This window comes from Bombyx mandarina, chromosome 18 (genome assembly GCF_030267445.1).
Source record: "Bombyx mandarina strain Sakado chromosome 18, ASM3026744v2".
Lineage (NCBI taxonomy): Eukaryota > Metazoa > Arthropoda > Insecta > Lepidoptera > Bombycidae > Bombyx > Bombyx mandarina.
In genome coordinates, this window is record NC_143224.1 from 5,218,455 (window position 1) to 5,237,320 (window position 18,866).

At 35.5% G+C, this 18,866-nt stretch overlaps 1 protein-coding gene across 2 annotated transcripts in view; it reads right to left on the minus strand.

The window, feature by feature from the left end:
• LOC114246359 (transmembrane protein 151B) overlaps nt 1-4,812 on the minus strand; it is a 65,306-nt gene extending 60,494 nt beyond the window's left edge. For both annotated transcript variants that reach the window (XM_028178841.2, XM_089734561.1), the window contains exon 1: nt 4,482-4,812. In XM_028178841.2, coding sequence (XP_028034642.2) covers nt 4,482-4,532 — 51 coding nt within the window. In that variant the 5' untranslated portion in view covers nt 4,533-4,812. The remainder of the gene's footprint in view (nt 1-4,481) is intronic.
• Between the last annotated feature and the right edge of the window lie 14,054 nt (nt 4,813-18,866).

Genomic DNA, 18,866 nt, shown 5'->3' on the forward strand with positions numbered 1-18,866 from the left:
AGGGAGCAAAATATGTTGAATGTATAAGAACACAACTTGATCGGTCATCTTTCGGTAGAATTAAGAAGATTCGTTAAAATAAATTTGTAGATTACGTTTAAAAACAACTTTGATGATTGGATTTATTATTCATTGTTTATAATATATTTCCTTAATCGTATTTAGAACTTAAATACATGACTTAAATAAGAACTTAAATACATGCTAACATAAACGAAATGTCGAAATTTCGTAGCGACATATTTCGAACAAATATTGTTTTATTGAAAAAAAAAACAAGTAAACGAAGTTGTTTTCCTTCTATTTATAAAAGAAAATGTAATTTACACATTTAGAATAACCATTTATGGAAATATTTTTTATAAGGTGTAGAAATTTCCATTAAAACTTACACTGTCGTCATTTGTACCACTATTTTGTTTCATCGAATATAATGTAATTTATTTATTTATTAAGTTGCACCAACAAAGTGATCATCGATACAAAACATTGAACAATTTACAAAAGTTCATGGCAGATGTCACCTCAATTATAGGTACAATCGACAGGGCATTAACAATAAAAAATAAATAAATATAGAACTAAGATTTGATTACATTTGATTGATTGCTTAAGATTACGTTATATTTAATTGGGAAATGATCCGCGACAGATTTTTCCTGTAAGTTGTGAGACAATTAGAAAAAACATATATTTCACTTAAAATTAATTATAATGCAACATAGTCGAAGAATCTGAATGTTCATGCTGGATGGAATGATGGTTGGATTAAAAAATCTGTGTGATGATTTGAACTAGATATTACGTAATTGGTATTGTGATTTTGCTATGACATTGCTATGATATTGCTTTGACACCCTACTGTATTATTTGCGACGACGGTAAACATCTTTAGGATTATCCATTGTTCCCCATAAATCTGAATATGATCAGTAATTTTACGCCGTAATACCAAGATCTTCAATATGTGCGGTTTCAACAGAGATCTAATCGTACATGGTCGAATGAGTTCATGGCCATGGGGCCTACTATTGCCCACCTTGAGACCTGAATTCGAAAAATTAATGGCTTATTGAACTATAGCTGTCGTGACGTCAGGAAATACGTAAATGAATATAATTATGTAACCGACAGTGTTAATGTAGTTTATTTTTAGTTCTAAGTTTACTAATGCTGATGGTAGTCATTTCTAGGTCTGTGACGTAATTAAAATAGTTGTTAAGCAATTTGGCATTCACGTTAATACTATATTAATGGGCACGATAAATAATTTGAATCTTTTCATTTATACCGAGAAAAGAAAGAAATTCGTCTCTGTGTCCTACTAGTACCATAACTGATTAACTTTTTTTTTATTACACAACATAGATATATGAGCTCACGGCCCACCTGGTATTGAAATGGTGGAACACATAGACATTTACAACTTAAATTCCCTTAGTTGATCATTAGTAGTATCAGGGGTACAGTCGAATCGAAAACTATGGTCATAGTCGCAAAGTACAAGCGTAATTGAATTAAGACAAGCTACAGTAACGTAACTCTTAACGGCTTAAAATGACAAATTAGTAGTACAATGCTACTTTTACGTTGTTGATGACTCAAAGAAACTAACAAAGATGTTGATACGTAGGTAAAATACTGTGAAAGATATTTCTCAAGATATTATTAAATTGTCAGTGAGGAAAATCAAAAAAGCAGACTGACGTAATCCTTAAAAGGCTATATGCAAGGTGCTTTGGGACCTCGCCTTTAGCTACTGCTGAACATAGACCTCCCGTTTTTATGCTATAACTTGTGATCGCCCGCCATTCTTCATCCATGTTGCCCCACCCCCCCTCCCCCCGTCTACGAGTCAAACATGGGTGTACAATCCCCCAACCTTAATTGGGACAATCCAAAATAAGCTCTGGGGATTCCAAAATAACGGCACATCAAAATATTTTCATCTGTGAGCACGAAAACTGGAGTATTCTAAGGAACGAAAATAATACGAGTATTAAAAAACGCAACACGATATTAAAAACCGTAAAACTATTTTTAAATACATCTAAAATTCGTGAAAATCGAAGAAAATACTATCTAATATTTTACTATTGTTTTTTGCACTGTACACAATGTATATTCCACAATTGATAGGATCTGTATGTGTTCTCGAGAGAAGGAGGGGAACGGCTGTCAGTTACACCCGCATTACATATACGATGAAGGAATAACATCGTGTAACAAATCAATTCGGTTAAAATTTGCGCACCAACTTTTTTCTCTGTTTTTGGGTAGATCCTACCATTCTGGCTATTTGAATGTTGAATAAGGAATAACATCATTTTTTTTATTGCTTTGATGGGACGACGAGCTCACAGCCCACCTGGTGTTAAGTGGTTACAGGAGCCCATAGATATCTACAACGTAAATGCGCCACCCACCTTGAGATATAAGTTCTAAGGTCTCAAGTATAGTTACAACGGCTGCCCCACCCTTCAAACCGAAACGCATTACTGCATCACAGCTGAAATAGGCAGGGTGGTAGTACCTATCCGCGCGGTCTCACAAGAGGTCCTACCACCAGTAGCAAATCGTGTAACAAATCGATTCGGTTAAAATTTGTGCGCTTACTTTTTTCTGTGTTTTTGGATAGATCTTACCATTCTGGCTATTCCTAGGGTATAAAGTATAGTTTCCATTACTACAATACCAAGATAAATTTTACCTCGTGTCCCAAAATGGGGGTCTATGGGCTCTAGTAACGACTAAGCGTAAGGCGAGCCTGTCGATTTGCATTAGGTTAAAGAGTCATTATGAATCTTTTTAATATGCTTTATGACTGCGGCTTCTGACAAATATGAGCATTATTTTGATCCAGATCGGGCGATACTACTCTAGCCCGATAACTTATTTTTTTTAGCTAATGGAATGGCTTCTTTTAGTGTCAACGAAGCGTTGCCCACAAACTCTTGTGGATCCACAATACTTCTATTCTTCATGCTATTGCCACCACTGCTGTTGCAACATATTATCAATCTCGTCATATTTACAAAACATCCAATCACTTCGACATTTAGTAATGGGCCGAAATTTTAATTGCACTGAAATATTTATTAAATTTCTGACACTGTACTCGGTCAGATTGTTCGAGTCACGTGACAGCCAATTAGCTCGTTAAAACGCGCGATTACTTTTTGAAATATAAAAAATTTGCTTGACACCGATGGATTTAATAAAACTTATCTGGTTCAAACGTTTCGCCAACAATAGAGGCATAAATGTTCTTGTTTTATTTTTAAAAAAAACATATTCGCCTACTTTCAAATACCAAAGTTGCTTGACATTATATGATAATATCACTGTTATTAAATTATTTCTATATTTGCTGGATAATTAATGAAAAGTAAATTATTAATACTGTTTTTTTTTTTTTAGATTTCACTAGATATGACTATTTATGTGGTGTCCATAGCTTTTTATTCCCAAGCTTTACCTCGGCGTTATTTTCTCTCTTTTTTGATGGGGATTTAGTACTAGCTTATTGAAAAGAAGTCTCCGCTAAATCTAAAAGCAAACTATATCACATTTATTTCGTAAAGCTCCTTTGATTTACTTCGTTAATTACTTTGAGAATCACCTTAACATTGCTTACAAAGTTACTTGATTTCATTTAGACTGAAGTAATTTCTGTGCGAAGTAAAATTAATTTCTAAGCTTCCTTTTTAATTTCCTTTTTGAAAAGTTAGTTTTCCAGTTATCTGTTTTATCTAAGTAGCGTTAACGTCTATTGGTTCTTTCAAATCAGACATATAAAGAATTAATCTCTTTTTAATAATATTTTTATAAATTACTAGCGGCCCGCTCCGGTTCCACTCGTGTCTTTAACAAAAATTTCAGACTTTTTTTTTTTTTTTAATAAAAGAACACTTATTGCGGTATACCTATAATAGTTAGAAATATGCTGTTGCGACACTTTTTATAATAAACTAAACTAATAATAATGTGTTCTATAAAGTCGTAGTACATTATTTTATTCTATCATCAATAGTTTTCGCAGGGCACGCGATGTAAAGAATATTTTAGGTAATTTTTTTACACCGTGGGTAACATTATTGGAATTTTAGTAAGGATTCCTAATTTTTTCAAAAAAGATAATAGCCTATGTCACTCGGTAATAGTGTAGCTTCCAAACAGTGAAATATTTTTTCAAATCGGTTCAGTAGTTTCGGAGCCTATTCAATACAAACCTTTCCTCTTTATTATATCAGTATACTTATAGATTCAGTGAACATTTTTCGCCCCTTTTTTCTCTGGACATTTCAATATTTATTTTTAATATTTGAATATGCAAAATGTATGTACTGTATAGGTTGAGCTCGTTTAAAATTTACATAACCGAAAAACAATCATGTAACTGCTTTTGGAACGGCTCCAGAGTTCAAGGACTTATTAAACACACCTAGATCCATTACTATAACATAGAAGAATTATCGTACCAAGTCTTCATCGTCGTCAGTGAATATGTTCGCTCTGTCTTCGGTACTCATGGCTGCGTTTCAAACATCCAATGCACGCACAATTCATCCATGGCTCACCGGCGAAACACATGAGCCATCATTCATAAACACAACAACTGCATCCCAGGAATCTTAATACTGAACGCGACATTTGACATCTGGCACTAAAAATAAGTCGTGAAATGAATATCGAATTATTTTCGATTTCCGAATTGCCAATTGTTAGTTCGAACGCGTCAAACGAATGGTACGCGAGTTTGTGTGTTTTCTATGAGACGTAACCGGGTGCTCCCTTTGAAGTAGAATCGCTGACTGCGGCTGGTAGCGGCGAGGGCGGGCAGCGGAGGCACTGCAGCGTCTCGTTGCCATAGCAACGGAAAGGTTTTCGCACAACTTGATACGAGAAAATACGATATGCATTTTTCTAGACAACTAGTGGTCCCGCGGTAGTCGAAATTCGACAATAATTAATTGAAATTATAAGCTTGTACGCTGTTATGATTCTATTGTCAAAGATTATTTTACTTACGTAATCACAGAATTCGGAAAGACTACACTTTAGACAAATATTAGTTAATAATGACAACCAATATATTATAATCACTTCTCAATTTGACCATAGATTATAAGCAATAAGAAAAGTTTAACAATTAGCATGCATGTGTGTGTCAAATACATGGTAGTGTGTGTAATGTTTTCTTTATTGATTTAATGTATATTTAATGCATTATTTAAAAAAAAATTGCATTGTGCACTTCTTCTCTATATTCTCTATAAGTGTGGAAAATTTCATACTCCTCCGTCCGCGCAATTTTCGTAAAAAGGGATACAAAGGTTTTGCTTCACGTATTAATATGTAGATAACCGACACGGGAATTGAATTAGGGTGTACATAGCAATGTGCACATGCAATTCATGCGTATGAAAAGCTGTTGAATATTAATGAAAAGTGCAATTGGATTCTTATTTCTTCGTACTACGTGTATAAATCTGCACCCTAATAATTTTATGTGTCTGTTTATGTTCACTAGTGGCCGCATGCTTTTGAAATACACAGATAAGTCTTTCTTGATAATTTTAAATTGTAACCCGACTAATTTTTTTTCGAGTCACACTTTTACCAGAATAAAGTTAAATTTACTTTTCCATTTTCCGAATAGAGTGTAAATATTGAAAACGTTTAAAAAAAACAGTTTTAATAATTTCATACAACCACTCTTTTTTCAGTATTTTTGAGAGAGTCTTCTAGTTTCTAATTATCTTACCTTGAGAAAAGGTATCCGGCATTTATTTATGAAGCTTATTATTACGTTAGTTAATCGATAAAGTTAAAAGGATATCGGTGCTTTCGTGATATTGTATTGAAACACGCAATGTATTAAACAATTAATTGGGTTTCTAATTTTTCACTTTAGCGCTTTTCGGTATTATTATCTTTATGGTGAAATGTTTTACATGGCTATAGGGTAAACAAGACTTTTTATTGCACAATAAAACAATTGTTCCGTTTCCACAAGGATTACAAATAATAAAAACCTTTGATTCAATCTGGATACAGTTGCTGCTTACTTTACATATAATATTAGATTATCGGGAACGTATTTCTTAAGAAGAGACTTAGGAGATAATCCATAATATTACTGGTTAATTTTTTACTGGTGGTAGGACCTCTTGGGAGTCCGCGCGGGTAGGTACCACCACCCTGCCTATTTCAGCCGTGAAGCGATAATGCGTTTCGGTTTGAAGGGTTGGGCAGCCGTTGGAGCTATATTGAGACTTTAGAACTAATATCTCAAGGTGAGTGGCGGCATTTACGTTATAGATGTCTATGGACTCCGGTAACCACTTAACACTAGATGGGCTGTGAGCTCGTCCACCCATCTATGCAATAAATAAATAAAAATAATAATAATTGCGTGATATCACTGAATGACAATAAAAATATTGATTAATAATTTACAGCTACTTGGAGTAACGCGTTCCATATGCACGTTTAAATCCAAATTTAGTACCTATAGACTTTTTATTTTCATTTATTAAGAATTCCGTTTTGAATACGGATAACGTTAAGTCGTAAAGCGAATTTAATGTCTTCGTCTACGACTCGTATAGAGCTCACACAATAGAAGTTATTATAGAGTTTGGAAATAAAGTGAACCGTCACTATCTGACAGGAAAATAAGTTTAAAGATATCTAATGTTTTTAATACGCTTTTATTAGCTTCAAACGCATGTATGTTAGTATGTTATGGAATCTTTGAACATGAAAAAATTGATAAAATTGAAATTCAACTAAAAAATGAAAAATAAATACTAGTTTAAAAAAACTCTTAAAATACGTTTTTATAGAAAATCCAACTAAAAAATAATAAATAAATATTAATAAATTTTAATTAAAAATACTGTAAGAAAAAATGTTTTATTATAAAAAAAAGCGTGGGGTGCATGGTATCAGTAGTTTTATAAGTATTTTAATCTTTAGTTGGATCTTCTATAAAAGCGTATTTTGTTAGTTTTTTTAAACTATTATTTATTATTTTTTTAAATTTTTAGAACGATTCGCGTCACTGCACTAACACTAGTCGATTATTACGAACACTGCACCGGCGTTCTCTCAACAAGCTCGAGGGTGCTATATGTCCTCAAATCTGTGATTGCAGCCCGACGGCGCACTTATATGGATGAACAAATTACCAAGCGTAGATTGGGACATCAAAATCATAAAGCATTTATTTATTTATTGCTTAGATGAGTGGACGAGCTCACGGCTCACATGAATAATAAATAAATATTTACTAACAAACACGCCACGTTAACTGGTCCCGTGATAAGTTCGTAAAGAACTTGTGTTACAGGTACCAGGTAACGGAAATAAATGTAAGATTTTTTATTATACACATACATATATTTAATATACATCCATAACCCTGGAAAAGACATTTTATATTTACCATACAAATATATTCCCTTGGCGGGATTCGAACCCGCGACCCCCTTGTGTAGTGACCATGTCACTTACCACTACACCAGAAGGCCGTTATGGTGTTAACCGTTAACCGACATGGTGTTAACCGGAGCCCATAAGCATCTACAACGTAAATGCGCCACCCAACATGAGACATAAAGTTCTAAGGTCTCAGTATAGTTACAACGGCTGCCGCACCCTTCAAACCGAAACGCATTACTGCCTCACGGCAGAAATAGGCAGACAATTTAATTCTAACGGCTTTTAAATATACATACCTAAGAAACTTTAAACTTAACTATCAGGATGGGTAACTACACATTCTTGTTGTGTTATCCATGAGCTCCATAGCCACTTAACATGAAAGGAGCTTATCCTTCTACTAGCTGTTTTGATGTCGTCAAAAACGGTTAATATAACTGCATTTTACAAAATCTTTTTTTACCGATAAAGTAATAACTGCATTAATACCCGTATATAATATAAATCAACCGTTATCCAGACAGCAGTAAATCTAATTATTTCATCGAATTTATTATTGGTGTTAGAGCATCTCGTGAGCCCGTACGGATAGATATAACCACCCTCCCTATTTCTGTCGTGAAGCAGTAATATCTTTCGGTTTGGAGGGTGCAACAGCCATTATACTGTAAAGTGACTTAGACCTCATGTCTCAAGGCGGGTGTCGGTATTTACGTTGTTAATGTCTATGGGCTCCGGTGGTCACTAAACATCAGGTCGGCCGTGAGCTCGTCCACTAAACAACCCAATCTAGCAATAAAAATAAAATCATACTAAAACTGGACCAGAATTTCGTTTGAATGTACACATTAACACATTATCTTTAGCCCCTCGGAATTCATTATCCCTTATTTTTTAATGGGCCGAATTCCACCATTGTTTCACGGTGAATTGAGAGGAAATGACGACAAAATAACCGTTTTGTGTCCCTACAATGCGAAGATTTAATTGCTTTATGTGACGTTTTGAAAAAAAAATGCCCTCAGTGTGCTTTACCACAATATTGTTAATGAGAGAATTTTTTTTTATTGCCGTTGTAGGCAGACGAGCATACGGCTCACCTGATGGTAAGTGGTCACCGTCGCTCATGGACGTCAGCAATGCCAGGGGCAGAGCCAAGCCGCTGCTTGATGTAAGCTTATAGTTTCTTTAGATAAGTAAACGAGTCAAGACCTTCCTGGTAATAAGTGGTCAGCGCCCATTGTCTTCAAGTCCACCTGACACATAAGATTGGAGTTCCAATGGCGTTGTATATCAGCTATCTTTAAGCCTTTAAACCGAAACGCATGATTGTTTTAGCGCAAAACTATGCACGACAGTGGTATTTGTGGGCTCGAGAGACACATTGTGGGCTCTGAATTAGTCCAGCCGCTACTGAATCGTCAAATTTTACTGGCCGATGCTCTAAGAACATAGCTGATGACACCAACGAAAAAAACAATTAGAGTAGATAATACGATATTCTATTATAAGCTGACACCGTCCATCACAAAATTACTAAAAGTCAAATATATAGTTAAGTAAAAGTATCCAAGTTCTTGGAAAATAATGCTTACGGAGCTTTCTTCTCTTTTTAGAATTATCATTTCCGGTAAAATTTCAGATATTTAAGGCCTTATTCATTGTTCTTTGTCTTTACGATGTTGATAAGACACGAGCCTGTGTTCTAAAGGGAAAATGTGTACTTAATTGAGAATTTTGGAAACTGTTATATAATGTAAGTATAACACGATTAAATAAATAATATAGTATGAATAAGAAAAGTATTGTTATTTTTCAAACGAGGCTGGTGGCATTGCTGAAGTCCATGGGCGGCGGCAACCCCTCACCATCAGGTGGGCCGTGTGCTCGTTTGTCTACACGGGCGATAAGAAATAAAAAAGTACTTATTAATTAAAACTGCTATTACAGCTATTTAAGCATGCGATTTTTATCGTCAGTATATCACGAGTATTTCTGGAGCTTTACTGTTCACAGTGTTAGGAATTCGTCCAAGAGTCGTTTGCTAAGAAAAAAAAAGCAGCAAACATCAACTAAACATTTAATCGCCTTCGTAAACCATACGATGTGCCACTTCTGTAAATCTTATTTATAAAATTCTCGTGTCACAATGTTAGTTACCATACTCCTCTGAAACGGTTTGACCGATTTTTATGAAATTTTATATGCATGTTCATTAGGTCTGAGAATCGGCTACTATTTATTTTTCATACCCCTAAGTGATAAGGGTTGTCCACCCCTAACGTTTATTTTATATTTTTGGACATATTTTTTTTATTATAATGAGGCATTACCTATGTGGTTGAATGAGGTTTTGTTATTTTTATATTCCCCCATCGTTCACAGCGCATGCCTGTTTCACTCATTTGCCACATCCTTACACACTTACAGTAAGTTAGTTTTTTTTTTCTACACTAGAGAGTCCCTAGAAATCTTATATATGGAAAAACAACGTTTGCCGGGTCAGCTAGTAATATCTACTAACAATCGGTGTTGTCTTTTTTGATGGCTAATAGTTACTTTGATTAATTAAATATACGCAAAAAAATATATTAATAGATTATCCGAAAAAAAATAAAAAAACCAAATTTAAGCTGTGTCTTTAAATTACTCTAATTCGAATTACACTTATCCCAAAACTTAGTTTAATAATAAAACTCACAATAACTCCAAAAAAATACATCATTTTATACTCTACGACTCGAATCAAACGAAAATAAGTCCAGAACGCAAAGAACGGACCCGTTATAAATTATTGCTATTAAACATGTGCTCAGAATTATTCCGGATGATAGAGCTAATGCAAATGGGTTAGCTCCATCCTAATGACACGAATTTGTAGTCTCGCCTTTTATACCAACTCTAATGAAGGTTGATTCTGTTTTTTTTTATGGTACTAAAGGTCGGAATGATACCGTTATTTAAATGAACGCTAAAAATACGATGTTAATGATTGACGTAATTGTTGCTTTAGCTAATTCATAGAAAGATAGAACCGATAGAAAATAATTTTGATAAACTGCAACCTAATAAGGATCCTACTAGTGGATGAGGAAATTTTGTGTTTATTTAAGTGAATATGATCCGGTTCGACATTCGTACATTGTAAATTATGCGAATTAATAACATATTTATAACAACAACAAAAAAAACGGAAAAACTACAAAGACTAAAACTTAAGTCGTCGTCGCAAACCAACTATACGAAACGCGTAAGCATGTGCATCTTACAAAATGTAAGCTTATAATTATATATTTTGCGTAATTACTGGTGGTATGGTAGGACTTCTTGTGAGTCCGCACGGGTAGGTACCGCCACCCTGCCTATTTCTGCCGTGAAGTGGTAATGCGTTTCGGTTTGAAGGGTTCCTTAGAACTGATATCTGAAGGTGGGTGGTGGCATTTACGTTGTAGATGTCTATGGGCTCCGGTAACCACTTAACACCAAGTGGGCTGTGAGCTCGTCCACCCATCTATGCAATAAAAATAAATATTAATTCTTCACGTTTTTACAGTCTATGCGTCGTTTGTTACGATTGCGTGCATGAAGATATATGTATAAACTCAGTTATCTGTTTCGGGGTTGTAAGGGTGGGCGCCGCGACGTCGCGTCCTAACGGCGTCTCTCTTAATAATACACGAACCCTCTGGACGAAACTATTGGCCTTGCGCGTTGAATATTTACGAGGTATGTGGTTTTTTGCGTATTTTGATTTTTGTCTCTATTGTCAGTTGCAGAAAGTGTACAATGTATTGAATTATCACGTTGTTAATCTCTTTTAAAATAACTTGGAATATTTTTCAGGGCAAATGTTGTTTTCGAAATACCCTTAAATAATTTTAAATTTTATATTTTTTATTGAACAAATCGAAAAACAATGACCGTGAATATCCAATTACGCACACATACGCACTTCACACACAAATACCATTCATTCCCTTTCAAGAGTGCCGTGCCAACATTATTTTCCTAGCATTCCCCTGCCCCAGCATTACTCAGCAATATCGACTGGCGAGGGCTGCCAAACTTTAAGCCAAGGTCGGGCTATGCAGCATTCGGACACGGCAGTTATTTAATATTACGTAAATACTTTTAGTTTGCGTAACATGGTAATACTTTAATGGACGCGGTTTGTCTGTTTTTAAATCAAATATTTAATATCAAAATAAATTTTAATCACTATACCATAATAGCTTCGTTCTTAGATTTTAAAATTTTTATTATTGTCCATCGTTTTATGGGGCGGGGAGGAGGAAAAATAGAAAGGGGAAGGGAGATACTATGCTATGGAAGCTATGAAAGCTTTAAAAATATATATCTCGTAAATCGTGAATTTATGTTAGGCACTTGGTTTTTTTAACGCTTTCTATTTATGAGTAGTATCTACAAAAAAATATAAGCGTCCAAATCTATAGACCATAACCGAAGTTTTATCAATTTTATTGTTTTTGTTTAACTTTAGGTAACATAGTAACATAGCTAACTACGTTTGAGGTCACATCTGTCGCATTATTTCATAATAACAGATTTGAAAGACGATATACTTCAGTAAAACTTAAAGTCTTATGACTACAATGCGTAAGATTAATGACCCACATTTCGTAATATTAACTATCAATCATTCAGAGTATCGATGTTGATAGATTGATGAAACACACACGTTGTTTTCATAAAGGTACATTAAGTATAATGGCAAAGTTTAACATTTTCGTAATGCGTGATTCATTATGTGTATATCCGAATTAAGAGGTGGTTTTACCTAAACTCTTGTGATTGCAAATGTTACGAATTTTCTTCCAAGCACGGATTCAATAAAATATGTAACTTCAAATTTTGGAAAAAAAAATCCTGCGCATTACGAGTAATATATAGAGCATTGCTTAGATGGATGAACGAGCTCACGGCCCACCTGATATCAAGTGGTTACCGGAGCCCATAGACATTTACAACGTAAATGCCGCCACCCACCTTGAGATATTAGTTCTAAAGTCTCAGTATAGTTACAACGGCTGCCTCACCCTTCAAAGCGAAACGCATTACTACTTCACCGCAGAAACAAGCAGGGTGGTGGTCCCTATCCGTGCGGACTCACAAAAGGTCCTACCACCAGTAAGACAAGAGTTCCTACCACCAGTAAGACAAGAGGTCCTACCACCAGTAAACAAGAGGTCCTACCACTTGTAAACAAGAGGTTCTACCACCAGTAAACAAGAGATCCTACGACCAGTAAACAAGAAGTCCTACCACCAGTAATATTTAGTGGATGTGCGATTCCAAGACCTGTTGTTAGGGTTTCAGAGGCCTGTATGCGGTAATTATGAATTTATAAAAAATATAAAAATAAGTATTAAATTACCTTGCGTTTTTTTCGTAGACGTAGGTTTCAATTTAGGGCCGGCCGCTCTGTTCGACTTTCCAAAATTTTGGGCGACAGAGGTGTTCGCAAACCACAATGCGGATCAGGATTATATAGCTCACTTTCAAACCTACGAGCTTATTAATTTTGCGGATTAATTACTTTATTTTAATGTATCGGTTTATGCGGTTATATTTTGGCTTTTTCATCTTTTGGCGGGAATTGAAAATAACCTCACCACAGATTATATTATAGGTACATTCTTATGCAACTCAAATAAGGATTTATGCGTTAATAATATTTTGCAATATCGAAATTACATAGTGTTACCCAGTGATGGGCGTAACTAGTTACTTTTGTAATCTAATTAGTAATTAAACTACAAAATAATTTAATTAGAATGTAATCTGATTATAAAGTAATCAATTACATTGTGATTAGAATTACTTTGGATGTGAATTGAATACAATGTATTTAATTGCAATATAACTAAATTACAATCTAACCTAGTTACATAGTAATCAATTACATCGTAAATCGTAATTACTTTGAATATAACACTTGTAATAAAAACACATATTTATATATATCATACATCGATTACCATGTAGGTTTGCAAATAAATTAAATATGTACTGGTCAATAAGGGCATCGCCTTAAAACGACTTATAGACCTAAAAATTATTTTATCTTCGTAATAATTTGTGGAGAGTTACTTTAAGCAATTACTATACTAATAACTATACTGAGACCTCAGAACTTGTATCTCAAGATGGGTGGCGCATTTAGGTTGTAGATGTCTATGGGCTCCAGTAACCACTTAACATCAGGTGGGCTGTGAGCTCATCCACACATCTAAGAAATAAAAAACAAAAAGGCGCCACTGTAAACAGACCACTTAATACTGAGTGGACGCCGACGCTCATGGACATTAAAAAAAACCGGGAGCTCAATCAAACCACGAATCCACAAAACTGTCATTAACAAATTTATTAATATCAACTTGTTCCGGACAAACGTGTGATTTTGGGATCCTTATATTCAATACAGCAGTTTTTTAACTTACTTTAAACATAGATAATTTTAGTAAAAGTGTGTGTAAATACTGATATTCAGAACGCATGTCTCAATGTGAGTGGCGGCATTTAAATTGTTAATGTCTATGGATCCTAGTAATCACTTAACTCCAGGCACAACTCTAGCGACACAATTATTACAAGTTTTATATTTAAATGTTATAAAATGTGTTTATTATACAATTAGAATTCGGATACTATTATAATGAAATACAAGTAAAAAAAAGAATACGACAATCAGTAGTTCAAATTTCAAATTTCCAGAAACTTTTATTACGTTACATTTCATTTCTTACATTCAATTCTTCTCAAACGTTACATTTCTAAATACATAATCCGTATATTTTGTCGTAAGCTGAATATTTTTATTTTGAAGTTAAATAAAGTTTTATTATACAGCACTATGTCTATGGGTTACGTTAACCACATAAGAAAATATTACACAAACAAATAACAAGTAAAAATTCTGTTATAAACAATTCATTTTCATGGACAAAACATATTGTGTCCCTAATATATATATATATTTCTGCATTTGTCTATTTTACTCGCAATCGTAATATGTGAGTGGTTCGGTCGAGATTGATGACCCGACGTAACACGATATATCTGGTACCTATCAAGTATAATATATGAAATGGAACGACATGCCATAAATATTATTAAATGCGATACATTTCTGATGAAAGTTTATTCGAATTTCCATATTTATTTTTACAGATGGGCCCGTGAAACTTATAACCTAGGAGCCTCCAACCATCTTGAGGTACGAGAAGAGTCACATGGGTTCAACTTTCGTCCTCCAACCTTAACGGAGGTACTACCAGAAGAGACTAGAAGCAGCTCTAGCAGTACTGAGACCTTAGAACTTATATCTCAAGGTAGGTGGCGGAGCTTACGTTGTAGATGTCTATGGGCCCCGGTAACCACTTAACACTACCTCGGCCCTTCTCTTCTCCCCTTGTTCCTCTCAGGAGGCGCCGGAGTCTGACATAACCCGGTCCGTTACCCCCCTCGACCGGGTATCCGTAAATGGATTCCACAGCGTTAAAAAAAAAAAAAAAAAAGGTGGGCCACGAGCTGGTCCACCCACCTGAGCAATAAAAACAATATAAAAAAAATTCTGACCTATTACTGGACGAAATTTTAGCTATCGTATCTATTTTGAAGTCGTCGTGGCCTAAAGGATAAGACGTCCGGTGCATTCGTATGAAGCGATGCACCGGTGTTCGAATCCCGCAGGCGTGTACCAATTTTTCTAATGAAATACGTACTCAATAAATGTTCACGATTGACTTCCACGGTGAAGGAATAACATCGTGTAATAAAAATCAAACCCGCAAAATTATGATTTGCGTAATTACTGGTGGTAGGACCTCTTGTGAGTCCGCACGGGTAGGTACCACCACCCTTGCCTATTTCTGCCGTGAGCTCACAGCCCACCTGATGTTAAGTGGTTACTGGAGCCCATAGACATCTACAACGTAAATGCGCCACCCACCTAGAGATATAAGTTCTAAGGTCTCAGTATAGTTACGACGGCTACCCCACCCTTCGAACCGAAACGCATTACTGCTTCACGGCGGAAATAGGCGGGGTGGTGGTACCTACCCGTGCGGACTCCCAAGAGGTCCTACCACCAGTGATTACGCAAATTATAATTTTGCGGGTTTGATTTTTATTACACGATGTTATTCCTTCACCGTGGAAGTCAATCGTGATCATTTGTTGAGTACGAATTTCATTAGAAAAATTGGTATCCGCCTGCGGGACTCGAACACCAGTGCATCGCTCAACACGTATGCACAGGACGTCTTATCCTTTAAGCCACGACGACTATGTTATGTGTTACACATACCTCAACTTATTTATTGTAGTCGCTAAACGAACCAAGTGCTATATAGTTAGCAAGTCATATTAAGATAGACGAATATTTAAATTTTGACGCAGACTACTAGTCGTAAATCGCTCAGCTTTTCAATTAGGACGAGATCCTGAAAATATACCAACCGCGGGGAATTCAATATCTTGTTCCGAAGTAAACATTCCATTTCCGAGAGTACAGACAGCCTCGAGGCGTCACCGTCGTCATGACTTGCCTCTGATAAAAACATCTTATCTGACGAGTTCGCAATTTCTCTTCATAAACTCAGACTACGGGTGTGAGAGGGATGGGTTTCTAAATAACTAACAAAGACTACGTTACGAATTAGAGTTTTGTTTTTCTTTTTCATTAATGAATTTTCATTGCCTACGTTTTGTCTGTATTGGATTTTAAAGCTAAGAGTTCGTACAAGCTCCCATTGAACAAGCATATTTTGATCTTTAAATGACACGCATAAACCTACACATGGTTATTTTAATTTCTACTATTAAACTCAATGATTTAAGATCTTCTTCTTCGTCGCTTCTTTATTACTAAGGGTCGTTGAGTGATTTAAGATACACTAGCTTAATTTGAGAAAACACATTATATTCGTTTTTAAGCCACATTTGGATAATTTTGATAAAGCGCCTGATGTTCTAATATATCGAACTTTGAATAAACAAATTTGCTTGCTTAATTACAAAGTATTATATACTGCTTAGACACCTCGAACTACCGAGAGGGCTGGTGGTCGTGGCGCCGACGACCGCTGGTCCGGCGTCCCGAGGGGGATGGTCATAGGAGAGATGTGCTCCGCACTAAACGCGGAGGTAGGTTTTACTGGTGGTAGGACCTCTTGTGAGTCCGCACGGGTAGGTACCACCGCCCCGCTTATTTCTGCCGTGAAGCAGTAATGCGTTTCGGTTTGAAGGGTAGAGCAGCCGTTGTAACTATACTGAGACCTTAGAACTTATATCTCAAGGTGTGTGGCGCATTTACGTAGTAGATGTCTATGGGCTCCAGTGACCACTTAACACCAGGTGGGCTGTGAGCTCGTCCACACGTCTAAGCAATATAAAAAAAAAAAAAAAACTTTCCCCCCTTTGCCTTTTCATGGGTTCTGTCTCATGCGAGGTTCGGACGCGGGTTGTTGAGCGACAGGAGGTTTTAGTCAGTTCGACTCCGACATGCCCCGCCCTCCATCCCCAGGGGAGGGCGGAAGACCGGCGATTTCCTATTGACCAAAAAAAAAAAAAAGACACCTCGAACTGATTTCAAGTAAATATTACTGTTAAATTACCAAATCAAATTTTTCTGCGTCATAAATACCCAGTCCAGCCATAAGTTCTGTTACAAATGAAAATGTATTTTTTTAATGAAGTAATGTAATACTATTAATTTACTTATATACGTACATATTTATTAGTCTCAGCAAAAAATAAATATAAAATATATATTCAAAATGGCCACCTTTGTCTTTATACAGGCCTTTAATCTGTTTGGCCACGTATTTATGGATTTACGCACTGTTTCCAAGGGAAATTTCCCCACTGCTTTCTCCAAAGATTTACTAAGAGACTCAATGTCGCCCTGTCGTTTAGACCAGTCCATGTCCTCTAAAATTGACCATATTTGAAATATGTGAAATGACGCAAAATCGAAAGAAGTTTTTATATAATATACGTGTTCCAAATTCAAAATAATGGAAAACTTCAAAAAAAAGAAAAGTTTTTATGTAACAGTACTAGCAGACTCGGCGAACTTTGTTCCGCCACACAGTTTGTTTTAAACACGTCAACTTCGAAATTCTACTATAATTAACCATAGACTATATTACGTTTAGCTGTCAGTTGCGTTTTGTTATTCCATATCAACTGCCTTTTTTTATACCACGTTTTATGTCACGTCCCACGGGAACATGATAAAAAGTATCCTATGTCCTTCTCCTGGTTTTAAGCTATCTCCCCACCAATTTTCAGCCAAATCAGTTCAGCCATTCTTGAGTTATAAATAGTGTAACTAACACGACTTTCTTTTATATATATAGATTTATGGCCAGTCTAGCTATGTTGCGCGACATGAACTCTACGTCTCTAATGAATTGGAATAAAGGGAATACTGCTACACTATATATATAAGCTGATGGCCTATATATTATATAATTATAAATAGGTATAGGTATATAAGCTAGTACGCAGGCCTGCTTTGTGTCCGGAATGGACAGGAGCGTGCTAAGCAATTCATGTAGGCCTGCAATATATGACTATACTACTCTTTGAAAACATTAAATTACAAAAACGATTTACTCTTTACTTCTCTTTACTGGTAGGTCGTATTATAAAACCACACGGAATCCTGCAGGATGGAAAAACCCTTGAAAAATTGATCCACATATGAGTCGACTATTATCAAAGCCGGCAATCTGACTTTTGGACAATTATTGGTAAATCAGAAAAACGAATTATTGACTTTGTATTCCATTGGCAGTCACAAAACTCTTCTGAACGACATCTTAGATAAATAACAGGTTAAGTATTAACCTTTATTTAATGCAGGTTTTGAACCGAATTCTTTGAAGGAGACGATTATATTCAAATAAATCTGTACTGACATATCAATAAGATTTTTTTGTCCAAATGCACAGATTGCCACCTTTGATAATAGACGACTCATATGACGTTTATGAGCTCCAATATTAACCCTAGGTGGGCCGCAATTGTATTCACTCTTTTCTGCTATAAATAAATTTGAAAAATCCGCCTTAAAAATGTTATATTGTTAATGGATGCTTAATATAAAAATGGTTTGCGTGTGTAGATGTGCCTAACTTTACATTAGACGGTTTTGTTGTTACGTTAGGAACTTTCTAGAGCCCTAAACTGCTCTTCCGTCCTCTTGTAATCTTTTAGCTCCCCTCCGAAGCGCTCTACCGGCACTTGTTAAAAGTGCACTTTTCAGGCATTTTTTCTCTGCATAACATGACATGCGAGAATCGGGGTCCACAGTTCCTAAGTCACAAAAAAATATTTTGAAGCATTATACAATCGTAACAATCTTGAAACGTTTTGAAGCACTATCT